This window comes from Athene cunicularia (assembly GCF_003259725.1).
Source record: "Athene cunicularia isolate RWA chromosome 1 unlocalized genomic scaffold, athCun1 chr1_part1, whole genome shotgun sequence".
In the NCBI taxonomy this organism is placed as follows: domain Eukaryota; kingdom Metazoa; phylum Chordata; class Aves; order Strigiformes; family Strigidae; genus Athene; species Athene cunicularia.
Window position 1 is genome coordinate 55726021 of NW_020799091.1, and position 12915 is coordinate 55738935.

Genomic DNA, 12915 nt, shown 5'->3' on the forward strand with positions numbered 1-12915 from the left:
CACAACATCTATGTGAGAATAGATCTGTTTTCTAGACAAGAAGAAAACCTGTCTGCTAAACTGTAGGGAGGAGACTATGCTGATCCATTTTGAGGCCCTCCTAATCTTATGGCTGCAAGGACACACATACCTACAGAGTCATCTGTTAGTATTAAGGAGTATGAGGAAACATGGATGAGATTTATCTTCAGCAGTCATGAGAACCTGAGGTATAAGATGCAGACTCAGTTTGCCTGGACACTATAGACTTCCATGAAACAAATTCTGCTTTGCAAAGTCTGGCATTGTTATCCTGCATTCAATACACAAGCTAGTGGGTCTGATGACCAGTGTTTATCAGCCCCGTAAAAGTATTCTTGTCTAGCTTAGGGTTAATCATATTCTTCCGTAGCTGCTAAATTCTTCAAAAATCTAATTCAGTGAAGTTAATGTAGCAAGTGTCATTGTGTATTTCTTAACTGCAAAGCTGCTACTTACTCATCAGAATGAAGTAGTGTGAGATCTTGCTCTTGCTTAGTAATTGGAGTTATTCTTAAGTGTGCATTCTGCACAGCTTCACAACCTGTTTTCTGTGCTGATACAGAATTTCACAGCTTTAGCATTCTGTTTTTAGCAGAAGAACACAAGGACAATTGTTCCTGCATGCATGTAGAATGCTCTGAAATCTGCATGGACACTAGTAACTAAAAATGTGACATTAATGTTCATTTAGAAATGTGCATGTCATTATCCATGTGACTTAAAAAAGAAAAAAGCTATTAACATAGCAAGAAAATTGGCATTTTTCCTTGATGTTTGTTATGATCTTAAACCATGCCAGATGGATTCACCAGATGATATTACTCCTATGAGCTCTTCCTAGTGCACCTTTTAGTGGTGGGAGATGTGTATGTGTATATATCTATATGTGTGCAGAAGCAATAGATGATGTACAGCAGGCATACACTGTAGACATGCACTACAGTCCAAGTTAATGTGAATGTCACTGTATTGGTGCTTTTCTTCATCTCGTGTTTATAGAACCTATTAGATTTAAAAGATAATGCTTATTATCTGTGTTTTTACTATACATGACAATGTTTTGTATATTGTAGATTGCATAACTACAATTGAAAGACAAAAGAAGGGGTTTTTTTCCTTCTGAACTTATCAAGCAAATCCAGACATTTGCAGTAGCTGTTTTCTCATGTTTCCTTGCATAGCTTTATTTATCTGTTCGTTTTTCATATGATGACTATTGAGCAGAGAAGAACCTAGAAGCAGGAGGACATTGGGATGACTGGATTTTGGTGCTTGAGCCACAAAAAAAATCCCATTTTTAATACATGCAGTAGTCCCATGTAGAATTTGTGATGTTAATGAAATATAACTTGATTGTGCATTAAACTTTATTCTTGTGTTGTTTACCAATTAGAGGCACTTCCACTGCTGGTGAGAGTCATTCAGTCACCAGATGCCAAAACCAAAGAGAATGTCAATGCAACAGAGAACTGCATTTCAGCTGTAGGAAAAATAATGAAGTTCAAGCCTGACTGTGTAAATGTTGAAGAAGTCCTGCCACACTGGTTATCATGGCTTCCACTTCATGAAGATAAAGAAGAAGCTGTTCATACTTTCAATTATCTATGTGACTTAATTGAGAGGTAAGACAAAATCTTGACATTTAATGCACAAAGTAAACCTGTTTGCAGGTTCATTCCTCGCATTCATTTTCCAAAACTGAGAAACTGACGGGTTAATCTGTATTTGCTTTAGAGAAGATAATTTGGAATGTCAGAACTGAGCCTTCCATGATGTTATTGCTGTTTTCTTAAACAGTGAGTGTTCTCATCCTAACTAATGCCTTGAAACAATTTCTGGCTGCTTTAGATGTATATGATGGGAAAGGATCAGCTGGGAACTTCTGCAGAAAATTTCAGGAAAATTTTTGATCCTCTGCTTACATATCAGCATTAATAATTGATGAGGTCTTTTTACTTAAGAGCAACACACATGCCCTTGCAGTCTTCTTTTCATAACCTTTTAAAGTAGCTTTGCACCTTTTTGCTTTCCAAGAGCTTGAGTATCAACAAAACAAAGTATGAAGTAGAGAAACAATACTAATAAATTCATGGTACGGTGCTATCTCCCTTAATAAATTTTTAGTAATTATTTCAGTTATTATTGAAATAATCTTGTCCCACAGCTTGTTCATTAGATTTGCGCTTCCTCCCATAGGTTAATGGAGAGAAAAAAGATAATAATTCTATTGTGGGTGCAAGTTGAACTTCATAACTGAGTGGAAGAATGTCAGCTTCTGAAACATGTAGTAGCTATCTTCTGGCTGACACTGTATTATATCTTAGTAGAAAACCAGCAAGGAGATTATTTAGATTTCCTACAGTCTTCTCTACTGTGTGAATACCTTGTATCTCTTGGTGCTTTATTAAGGCAGGGTCTTAAAATGGGTGGTGGCAACTGAGGTCCCTAGACTGATAATGGTGCGGTTGTGTAGAGACATCATAGTAATACTGACACATATGCGTACACGCATGTGTACAGAAATCAGGAATTACAATCAGTTTTGAACCCAGCTCTGTGCAGGTGGCTCAGCCTTGCTATGTATTTTTCTGTCAGTCCGACATTCACAGCCTCTGCATTCCAGCAGTGGTAGGTGGCAGGGCTGGAAGTAGATCATGTTTTCCACCCATCTCACTGGTTGCCAATACTCCCCTACCCCAGCACTTGGCTGGGAAAGAGGGAGCAGAACTGTTTACTTGCTGTGTTGGTGAGTGCTGGCAGAGAGCTAAGTCACTGGTGCTCCTGACGCCGGTAACACAACCTCCTCCAAGAGGAATAAGCCCTTTTAGTAAGGGTATTTCTGTCACACTGTTTACAGTTGAATTTGCATGGAACTCAACTGTTCTGTAAAGTTCAGATCTTCTTCCTGATAAAGTGTAGGCTGATTGAAGAATCAGCTGGTTAAATATTAACTGGAGAGGGAACATTCTGTCAGCAGGCAACAAAGCTATGCATACTTATTCAGCTGAGTAAAACTTAGATGTAAATCACTCAACTTACATGTAAAACTCTTGCATTACTTTTACTTTTTTAGCTAAACATTAATTTATTTGTATTATGTATTTTGATTGTAACAGCAACAACCCAGTTGTCCTTGGTCCCAACAACTCTAACCTGCCCAGAATATTTTGTATAATAGCGGATGGTGAAATTCATGAAGCTATTAAACATGAAGATCCATGTACCAAGCGGTTGGCTAATGTTGTTCGCCAAGTGCAGGTAAATAAATGCTTGATTAGGTATAAAGGGAACGTTTAGAATCTACTTCCAGAAGTAACAAAACTGTTAAACCAATTTTGAGAGGCTTGTCTCCTTAGAGAATAATGCTTCAACCAGTGATCTTGGGGATCCTTGCGCATTCCTTGCACATTCCTTGCACCATTAATGATAAAACTTGGTAACATTTGCACTTGAATAAAGTCTGTCTCCTTTGACAAACTTCAGAAGCTTATTAATTTATTTTTTTTTAAAAAAAAGCTTTAAGATATATGCAGCTGAATGAGTAACATGCTAGCCAGTATTAGTTGTTTATGTTGGGTTTTTTTTCTGAGCCAGAAATTAAAATCTGGAGAGGAATCTGACTGTCTTTGTATCAGTGAACTGTACTGCAGGATTTGATCCAACATGTGGTTCCTCTAAGAGTCCCTGGCACCCTGTAGTGGCTCACTGATGTAGCAGAGGCTTGGGATCTTTGCTAGAGAATGGTTGCAAAGCACAAGTAATTTTACTAGTGCCCGCTTTAATGCAGTGCAAATATAGGTAGCTGTTCAATGTTTTCCCTACCTTTGGGGAACTGCCTCAAGGTTTATTTCTCTTATGCCATAATGGGTACTTAATGGTGCTGGGCACTGGGGATGTCCAAGTATTTAAGCTGTGCCTCTCTACAATGTTGTGACAGTGCTCATAGGTCAGATCTGATCTGGGGCCAAATGTTATGAGGTGGACGTACTTGACAGTTGCAGCATCTAATGATAGAAAGTAGTGTGCCTGGCAAGGACATAGCTTATAAAAATGTGTAGAGGATTTGGAGCAGCAGCTGTTCAATTACCATCCATTCTACCTGGTGTGCTTTGGCAAAACCCAGGTTCAAAAATTTTAGGAATATTTGATTTTGGAAAGGATTCACTTGGATGAGTGTTATTGGCCTGCAAGATCCATTATGTCTGTTAGAAAATTACCTGTTAAAACTCCAAAAGCATATAAAGAATGAAATCAAGCAAAGTTTCAAAGTGAAAATGGTATGAGTGGCTGTTCTAGATTCTGGCTGGCAGATACGAATCCTTGCTGTTAATACTTAAAAGTCTGGGTATGGATCTCTATATTTAGGATATGCTGATGCATTTGTTTGCTTTATCTTAAATGCTCAATGTTAGTTTAATTTTGTTTTTAACAATACAATGGCACATACATTTATAGATTAGTTGTGTATATCAAAGTCTTGCTTTGGCCAGGAATGATAGCATTAATGTGGCAACGATTTCTGCATTGGTTAAATTATTTACCTTCAGACTGTGGGGAAAAAAATCTTAAAAGGTCATGGTTTTTTAAAGATACAATTTTAGCATGCTGCTACTAGTCTTATCTCTCTTCACACATAGTACTCTGACTTTATTAAAGCACTGTAAATGTTTTATACCATGGTAGGAACTTTAAAGGCTGTGTAGTTGCTAACAGTCTGCTTGCTGCTTCCCAGATTCCAGGAGAAAAACTGTTTGTTTGGATTTTTTATGATCTCAGTAAGCTCTTCCACTGCCAGTATATAACATGAGCAACATTATGGTCATAGTTGGAATTAAACCTTTTTCCTTATGCTTAGGTATTCTCATTTCAGTGTAGAGTATCAATTTAAACGTGTGTGAGGAATGCTGGAAGAGCACATTTCATTCTGCAATATTCCACTATACATTGAGAGTCTAAAATGTCTAATTACTTAAAACTAAAAACACAAACCCAAACTCAACTTGAGGACTGTTTTCAAATTCTTTCAAATTATGTGAATCCATTTTTATTTGATTTTTTTTAAAAAATGTGTGAGAAAAGGGCATTATAATAGAGCTGAACATAAAATATACCAAATATAAATTAAAACATATTTAAAAAATTTACTTTAAGTATACTGCAATTGCAAAAGCCAATCTAAAGACCTACAGCCAGTCACCTGCCATTTTTTTTTTTCCCTATCATGGCCCTTTTAAAGAAAGCAGGGTGCCAGTTGCTTCCAGCTTCTATTGTTAAGTCAATAAATACTTTTTCCCAACCTTTTTGAATTTTAAGCATTTTCTGGTACTATTAGAACCAGACCCTACTGATGGTGACTTTAAAAGCTAATGTCTCGGCCAAGGGCTGTGGTAACACAGATGAGGTACACTGAAGGGCAGGAAAGTGTGAGTTGCTGTTTACCCAGCTAGATGCTGCATACATGTTGTTCTCTCTGGGAAGTAATTAATTCCTTTCATTAAAGAGTAATGCTGTGTTGGCATCAGAGTTTTGCAAGTAGACGCACAGTATATGTAGCATGTCATGCTGCAATCACAGTGTTCCCTTCCTGAATGTGTCACTGGAGCACCAGTGCCCAGAAGATACTCTCGCATTTAGGCATGATTCAGTTTTGTCTAAACATTGATCTTTGAACTTTAGCAAATATTTTTGGCTATGGTTAACTGAAAAGCGTCAATTGTCATTTGACCTGCTTAGTTACAGGAGGTTCCCGGGAGTTTCAGATTAATTACTTTGCTGCTATTTAATGAGAGCTTGACTCTGCATTTTGGAGCATCTGTAGTTGAACCTATGTAGGACTGTATATAACCGAAGATTTCAGTCTGTTCTCTTTAGCATATATTACAGGAATAAGCCCAGTGAATGCTGAGCTTTGTAAACATACGAAAGTTTAGCATGTGCCTTAGAAGCTTGTCAGCTTGCATAAAGACAACTTCTCGTTTGTTTTCTAGACATCTGGAGGACTGTGGACAGAATGCATATCACAGCTCAATGCAGATCAACAGGCAGCCATACAGGAGCTCCTGAACTCTGCTTGAAGGGCCTTAATTATCATCTGCAAGAAAACTAACTCCAAATAAACGTTTACCCTATTGTTTAGGTTTCTTTTGTTTCTTTTTTGAGTAAAACCAGAACTGTAGTGCGTGTAGGCCATTCTTCTGCAACCTACAGGCAGTGGCAGCAGGAAGAAGCATTCTTTCAGAACGGTGTTTAAAATGGTTTTTATCCCACAACACAGAAGAAGTTTCCTGTAAACCCTACAATAGCACTGAAGAGTATTTTTCTAATGGTATAAGCCATCCATACGATGGTGAAAGGGAAACAAGTTGAATTTTCTCATTAGACATAATGAATTAAGAAACAGCTTTAAGACCTTCAGCAGTAGATGTACGTTATAACAGATAAACGTTTCTCTACATCTAGTGTTAATTGTATTAATTGGAGTGTGAGTCTTTGTAGGGTAGAAAGTGTCCTTCTGCCCAGCAAGTTAGTAGATCAAAAGATGAAAAACTGAAGACAAACATCGAGCATGAAGACCTCATTGATCGCACTTTCAGATTCCCGAAAACAACTTGTACAGTGACTCAATGAGGAAAGCTGTTCAGCTTCCAGCCCTTGAATGTGAAGTCTCTTTGGCATGTCTGACAGTATCTCATTCACTCCTCAATAAATGACATTGAAACACAAGAAGCTTGTGTAGAAGTTCAGTGATGTGTGGTTCTTTTAATTTCCTCTGGTGAAAAGATGCAAGTATACAAGCTCTACAAGTCATGATTTTATATTTGAAACTTTGTACGTTGTTGCCTATTAGAGATTTTATGCATTTTTATTTCTTGACTTTTCAACAAACTTTTTGCCTGAGTGTGTAGAATGGAAACTTAATGGCATTCCTTTTATGACAGTAAGTTTACGTATCTTGACTTAATGTTTTTCATGCTCAGATGCAGTTGCATTTCATAACTTTTAAAATATAGTGTTCCAGCTGCAAATGTGCAACATGATCTGTCAGCCAGTGATACTGTTATGGTAGTCTCCGTTTTGTTTAAAATAATCATATAGTTGATAGCCTGACCTGAAAGAACCAAAAAACTTTTTTTTTTTTTTTTTTGGTACTGGAAGAGCAATAAATACATCATTTACCAGCTAACATAGCAGCAAACAAGCATAGAGCATCTGATTTCTAACAAAGGTGAGTGATGCTTTTGCACTCTATTACTTTGAAGATGTTAGTAGAGGCATTGATCTTAAAAAACTTCAGTTTACTGAATTATTCTTCGAGTCAATCTTGGTAGTCTCTAAAAACATACAAATATTTTCACAGAGGTTGTAAGTTTTCTTCCATTATAACAAGAAAAGGTATAACTTCATGTGTAGTAAGTTGCTCTCTTACTAAAGAATAAACTTAGTTTTGCCCTTGGAAATGTTTAAAACCAAAAACCAGTACAGGATGAGGTGTACCAAAACCAGCCCAGGACCATTATATCCAAATGTTTGTGACACAAAACTGCCATAACCATAAGGGTTGACACTGTAGTTTGTTTAGAGGCAGCTGAAAGTGTAATAAAGTATCTACTGGTCCAGTGTCTCATTTGTTAAATATTATTAATCTTGTATTTACAGAAATTCAACCATTCATACACCTGGAAAATGAACTGGTAAGGATTAGATACCAGTACTGTGAGAGAACTTGTAGGTCAGATCAGTTATCTCAATGCTGGTCCCAACTACAAAAACTGTGATGTATCATATCCATCCTCTTTGCGTGTTTGTTTTTTGTGTTGGTTTTTTTTAAGTATTTTTTATTTTTATTTCCCCTCAGCATTTACATTTTCCCCTGCATCTTGCTCTTTGTCCTTTTTCTTAAAACTTCAGGATTAATTTTTTTTAATTTTCTCTTCTTTGGACTACCACTTTGTAGACAAAATAGTAGCACAGTTAGTATTTTCCCAAAACAGCATCAACTTTGGCTCCCTGTAAGAGAGTAGTATTTGAATTGCTCTCCTAATGGACCCACTTTAATCTTCTTTCCTTCCTTTCAGTCCATGTGAATGAGAACATATAAAACTAGGAGATGGGGTTGCTTTTGTGTGCCAGAGCCAGCACAGAGTAACTTTGTGCAATTGCTTCTACCTTGTTAATTGTTTTATCAAAGAAAAGGGCACTGAGTGAGTCACTGTGCCAGTCTGACAGCTAGGTCAGTTCCAGAGAGTAGCGGGAGATCTCATCTTGCCTGTCCCCACTGAACTTGTCAGGGTTGATTCAAAAGCTCCTGTAGCATTCTCTCAACTCATGCAAGCTTTAAAAATTCTGTACTTGCTTTCCACCTATTTAAAAGCTGTCTGAATCAATCTTAGCCTTTCAGGTTCATTAAGTGATGACTGCAGTACAGAATTTTTTAGCAACCAATCTTCATCTTCCACAGTACTGAAGTACTGTTGACCAAAGTACAGTGGAACAGTAGCTTTATCTGCAGCTATCAAAGAATGAAAAGTCATATTAGGAAGGAGATGAAGCAATCTAACTGGTACTGTTTCCTGAGTGTAACTCCAATCATGCTTTATCAAAAAGCTCAGCCAGTGCATTTGGTAAGAGGTGTACCTAATGTTGCAAACAATAGCAGTGCCCTGATTTGTCAGAACAAAGAGGTACTGAATCCACCCAATCTGTCCAAGCAAAAGTGTTCAAAGCTGTACTTGATAACAACAAAACACAACTAGAAAACTCCCCGTGCTTTGGACAGTGTTCCAGTACTGCAGTTTCATTAGCTAATTTAAGCATATAATAGTAACTAGTATTTGTGAGCGTTGCTTTTGGAAGTAGCTCATCTGAAGCTTAGGTGAGTTTCCATCTAAACTCTCATCTGTTCTTACTGTTGTGAAGGTGAAACTGCTTGCTTTTTGTTTGCAGCTCTAGGTTATTCATGGAAGATACTAATGCAGATAAATGTCTAGTCTCCTTTGCCTGGCTTTGTCTACAAGATCTCCCTGAGAATCCAGTGCAGAACCTGTAGGAAAGTGACTTGTAGACTGCATCTTTTCAACACGGGTGTACTGCTGTGGCATTCTGTAATTGCTTTTTCTCTGCAGAGACCTCAAAGTAATGCTGAGTGCAGGGGCTCGTATTCCCCAGCATAGAGCAGTTGTTATTAGGCCAGTTGTCTGTTGTTCTCTACACATCTAGAACTTAGTCTCATGTATGGAGTACACGTGTGAGAGTAAGACGTGTTGCACAGTTGGAATTTTTGATGAAATAAAGAACTGAGGAAGGTGAATTTCCTGATGACTCTGTATGCATATATGTACTGGGTATGCAGCTGCCTTGAGCTCTTGAACTGGAGCTTTATTTTCGCCTTCATGGTATCTATAGGGGTACATGCATACACTGAGTCCTCCAAATACAATGAGGGTGGTATTAATATGAAAGTCAAGTATTTGCTACCCCATGTTTTTTTCAACTTTGAAGTATTTCACTGTGCATCATTGGGGAGCAGTTTTAGCCTTTGCTGTTTAATCATTCATTCCTCTCTTATTTTGCTAACTTAGCCAATTGTACTTACTTGTATGGGGCTTGATGGTCCTTTAAATTCAAAGAAATGCATTTGTTGTCTTCCAAGAAGCAGTAAACAGGATCTAATCTTCTGTCTAGTGGAGGCCCTTTCCCATTTTTTGATTATCATGAAGGTGTTTGTATTGCTGCAGGAAAAAACATCTCTCAGGACAGCTTACCCCATCTGTTGAGACTTCAGAGATACGGGCTCAATATTGGATAAAAGTCACGGGATTTGTCTCACCCGATACTGGATATCTGTAGCAGTTTGATATAAATAATTGTCTGCAGCCCTATTCAGTGGAGGAAAACAGGTGTGACTAGATGATATATTTTGCATAAGGGAGTGTTTGACACTAAAGGGGACTACTATCTGAGTTGGTGCTGATAGATGAGAAATAGTTAGTATCTCTGGTGGTTCTTGGGATGGTGTTCATTATTGGCAGTTTAATGGCTCACTGAATAGCCTCAGTACTAGTTCTATAATACAACTACTCAAACACTTTGATTTCCTGGAATTTATTCTTTTCCTACTCTTAGAATCAATCAATTAAAAAAAAAATCCTTTCTGTAAAAGTCCAACCCCTACTGCCTTCTCATATCAGCTCTCAAGGAGATTTCACTAACTCTTGAGGTGTTTCACATTGACAGTTAACCTACCTGCTATTCCCCATTCAAAGGTGTGATTTAGAAGATGCTTCTGTTTCTGGAGGGTGTAAGCTGCCTCCATCAATACCCCTGTTTGTCATCTATTTAGACAGATTTCTCTCTGGTTTATGCCTCAGACTAATATACTAATTACATGCTATTAACATGTATAATAACAAGTTAGTGCCTCTGCCACTAGCAAATTAATTTTCCTCTTTCACAGGAGCCTCATTCAGGAGACATTACCCACTGCTATAGCCCTAGAAGCCATAAATTTGGTTTGCTTTTAGTTCAGGAAAAGGTTTCCAATGTATCTTCTCTGACACAAAAGGTATGTGAGGAATGGAGGCCCGTTCAGGACATGAGACAGTTGTATGTTTTGTGATTTTTGAATACTAAGCTCAGTAACAATATGGTTATTCCAGTAGAAATCTGGGTTTGTCTCCCAAGTTTCAGAACACTTTTCTGTATCAGAGTATTTGCTTTTCAAAGGTGCTGTCTTGTTCCTTCACAGCCCAAGTATTTGGTCTTTACATTGGTTGGAAGTTCACAGATTTTGCTGGCAGAATTGACTCTGATCTTTCTAATTACCTGATAGAGAAGAAACCCCATAGCCTCTCAGCTCTTCTATTTAGAAAATCAGCCTGGGAGTGGCAGCCTGGGATGATGAGCTCCAAGTGTTCTTGCAAGGCTGGAGTTAGTCTGAAATTCACCTCTTCTGTTTGGAGACAAGGAACAGCAATTTATGCTCTGGGGAGGCTGTTTCTACAATCTCTGAGAGATCTTTTCCTATCATTCTGGTTCAGACCAGTGATGTCATTTTCTCAGTTTTCAAGAAGGTAAGGTAGGACATAATATGTTCATGTCAGTTTTGATTTTTATGATTTTGCTTTCTCACTCCAGAGGCTGCCCATGACCTCACTTCAGGTACAGGGGATTTTGCTGCTAAACCGTGAAATCAAAATGTCTTCTGAGTTTAGTGTTGGTACCACTCTTGGTTTAAGAATAACTTGAGCTAATATAACACTAGATGCACACAAGTATTTGTAGTGGAGTTTCACTTATTTAGCAATAGATACTGAAAATTAACAGTAAGCAGTGAATGCCTTAAGGGTTGGGTTTTTTGGAGGATGTGGTATATGTTGCTGCTAGCAGAGGAGGTTCAAAGCTCTCCTGAGGTACTAGATGAGCAATACTGGTTGCTAGAATGGAATTTTGAAGTTTTCTTCCAGAAAAGCAGGAAGGATTCATGTTGGCAGATGCCCCCTAAGGGTAAATAGTGAAGTATTCCCAAGTTAGTGGTGACTGGTGGGCATCACAAATATAACTTCAATCAGTTTTGCTCAGAAGGTTGTAACGTCTCTCATTTTACCAACACCATTACATCTGCTTCCTACCTTTTGTGGGTGGCCAGTGTCTTTTGAAAGCAAGGAATGAGGCAAAAAGAAAGAGGATATTTCTTCAACTTACTATTTCTGCATTAATGTGTGACTGCTTTTTTTCTAAGTAACAACAGAAAATTATATTTCAAATATAGCTGAAGTATGTTTTTTCATGTCATATGTGCTGGTAAAAAAATGTTAGACATTATAATAACTGCACTGTCCCATCTTGAAGTGTCAGGTTTTTATGTAAATTGATTAAAAGATTTCATATTCAGTTCATATACTATCTTAAAAACTAATGTTAAACTTCCAACCAAAAAAAAAAACTTGATATAAAATTCGTGGTTTGGATTCAGACTGGTGAAAAATATGGTCGTAACACAGGATCTTGAATCAGGGAAGCAAACCTTGCCTGATTAAGTAAAATTATGCAACATCGCCATTTTTAAATATTTGAGAATAAAATGCCAAGAGATGTTTTTACCGTGGAATTTTGTCTGTTTAGAAGTTTCTATTCCTGGAAGAAAACCCCCCAAAAAACAACCCCCCCAAAAATTCTAATTTTTGCCAATAGTTAGCATGAAGAAGTGTGTGGATGCAGTGATATTTCACCAGTTCTGTGCTCCGGCTCGTTTCATCTGGCCAGTAGGTGGAGATGATACAATTTGAATATTAGAGGGCCATACAGTTGTTCTGGGGAAGTTTGCTACTTTACAGTCCCTATTTTTTTGGAAGGGTGCTTCTTATTAGGACCATTTTATAGGCGGAGTGTTAAACTATAACTTCTCTTTACTGGAAACCCGTGCACAGAGTAGGTAGTTTGTCTCAAGAACAGCCTATTATAACCCCAGAGAAAGAAAACAAGGAGAAAGGGGGAGTGTTAAATCAATACAGGTTTAACCAGGTCTTCTCCCTATCCCTGTTTCTCCTATCATTAAAAAGCCTGAATAAAGTACATGCATGTAAATAAAGGCCTCATTGTAAAATGAGACAGCCATAGCAACTTTTTCCTTGCCACTATGAAGGCAAACTCTGTCTTTGGAACCTGCCACCTCTCCTTACCCACAGGGTACGGAGGAAATTAGTTTCATTTGGGGTTGCCTGTCAGTCTCTGAGAGCAAGTGAAAAAGAAGGGCAACTTTGTGGATGAGCTCCTGAGGCTCTGTAATGTTAAAAAGTGCGTATTCCTGTCCCTAAAAATTAGTAAAAGCTTAAAAGTTATTGCTGGAGGTGGCAGAGTGGAACAAGAAAATACATTTCAAGTGGAAAGTTAAAAAGG

The 12915-nt window shown here is 37.8% G+C and overlaps 1 protein-coding gene across 1 annotated transcript in view; it reads left to right on the forward strand.

Moving 5' to 3' along the window:
- IPO5 (importin 5) overlaps positions 1–7634 on the forward strand; it is a 41561-nt gene extending 33927 nt beyond the window's left edge. Inside the window, exons 23-25 of the mRNA XM_026848018.1 lie at positions 1415–1643; positions 3138–3279; positions 6009–7634. Of these exons, the coding sequence (XP_026703819.1) occupies positions 1415–1643; positions 3138–3279; positions 6009–6095 (458 nt within the window). The 3' untranslated portion in view covers positions 6096–7634. The remainder of the gene's footprint in view (positions 1–1414; positions 1644–3137; positions 3280–6008) is intronic.
- Positions 7635–12915: the final 5281 nt, after the last annotated feature.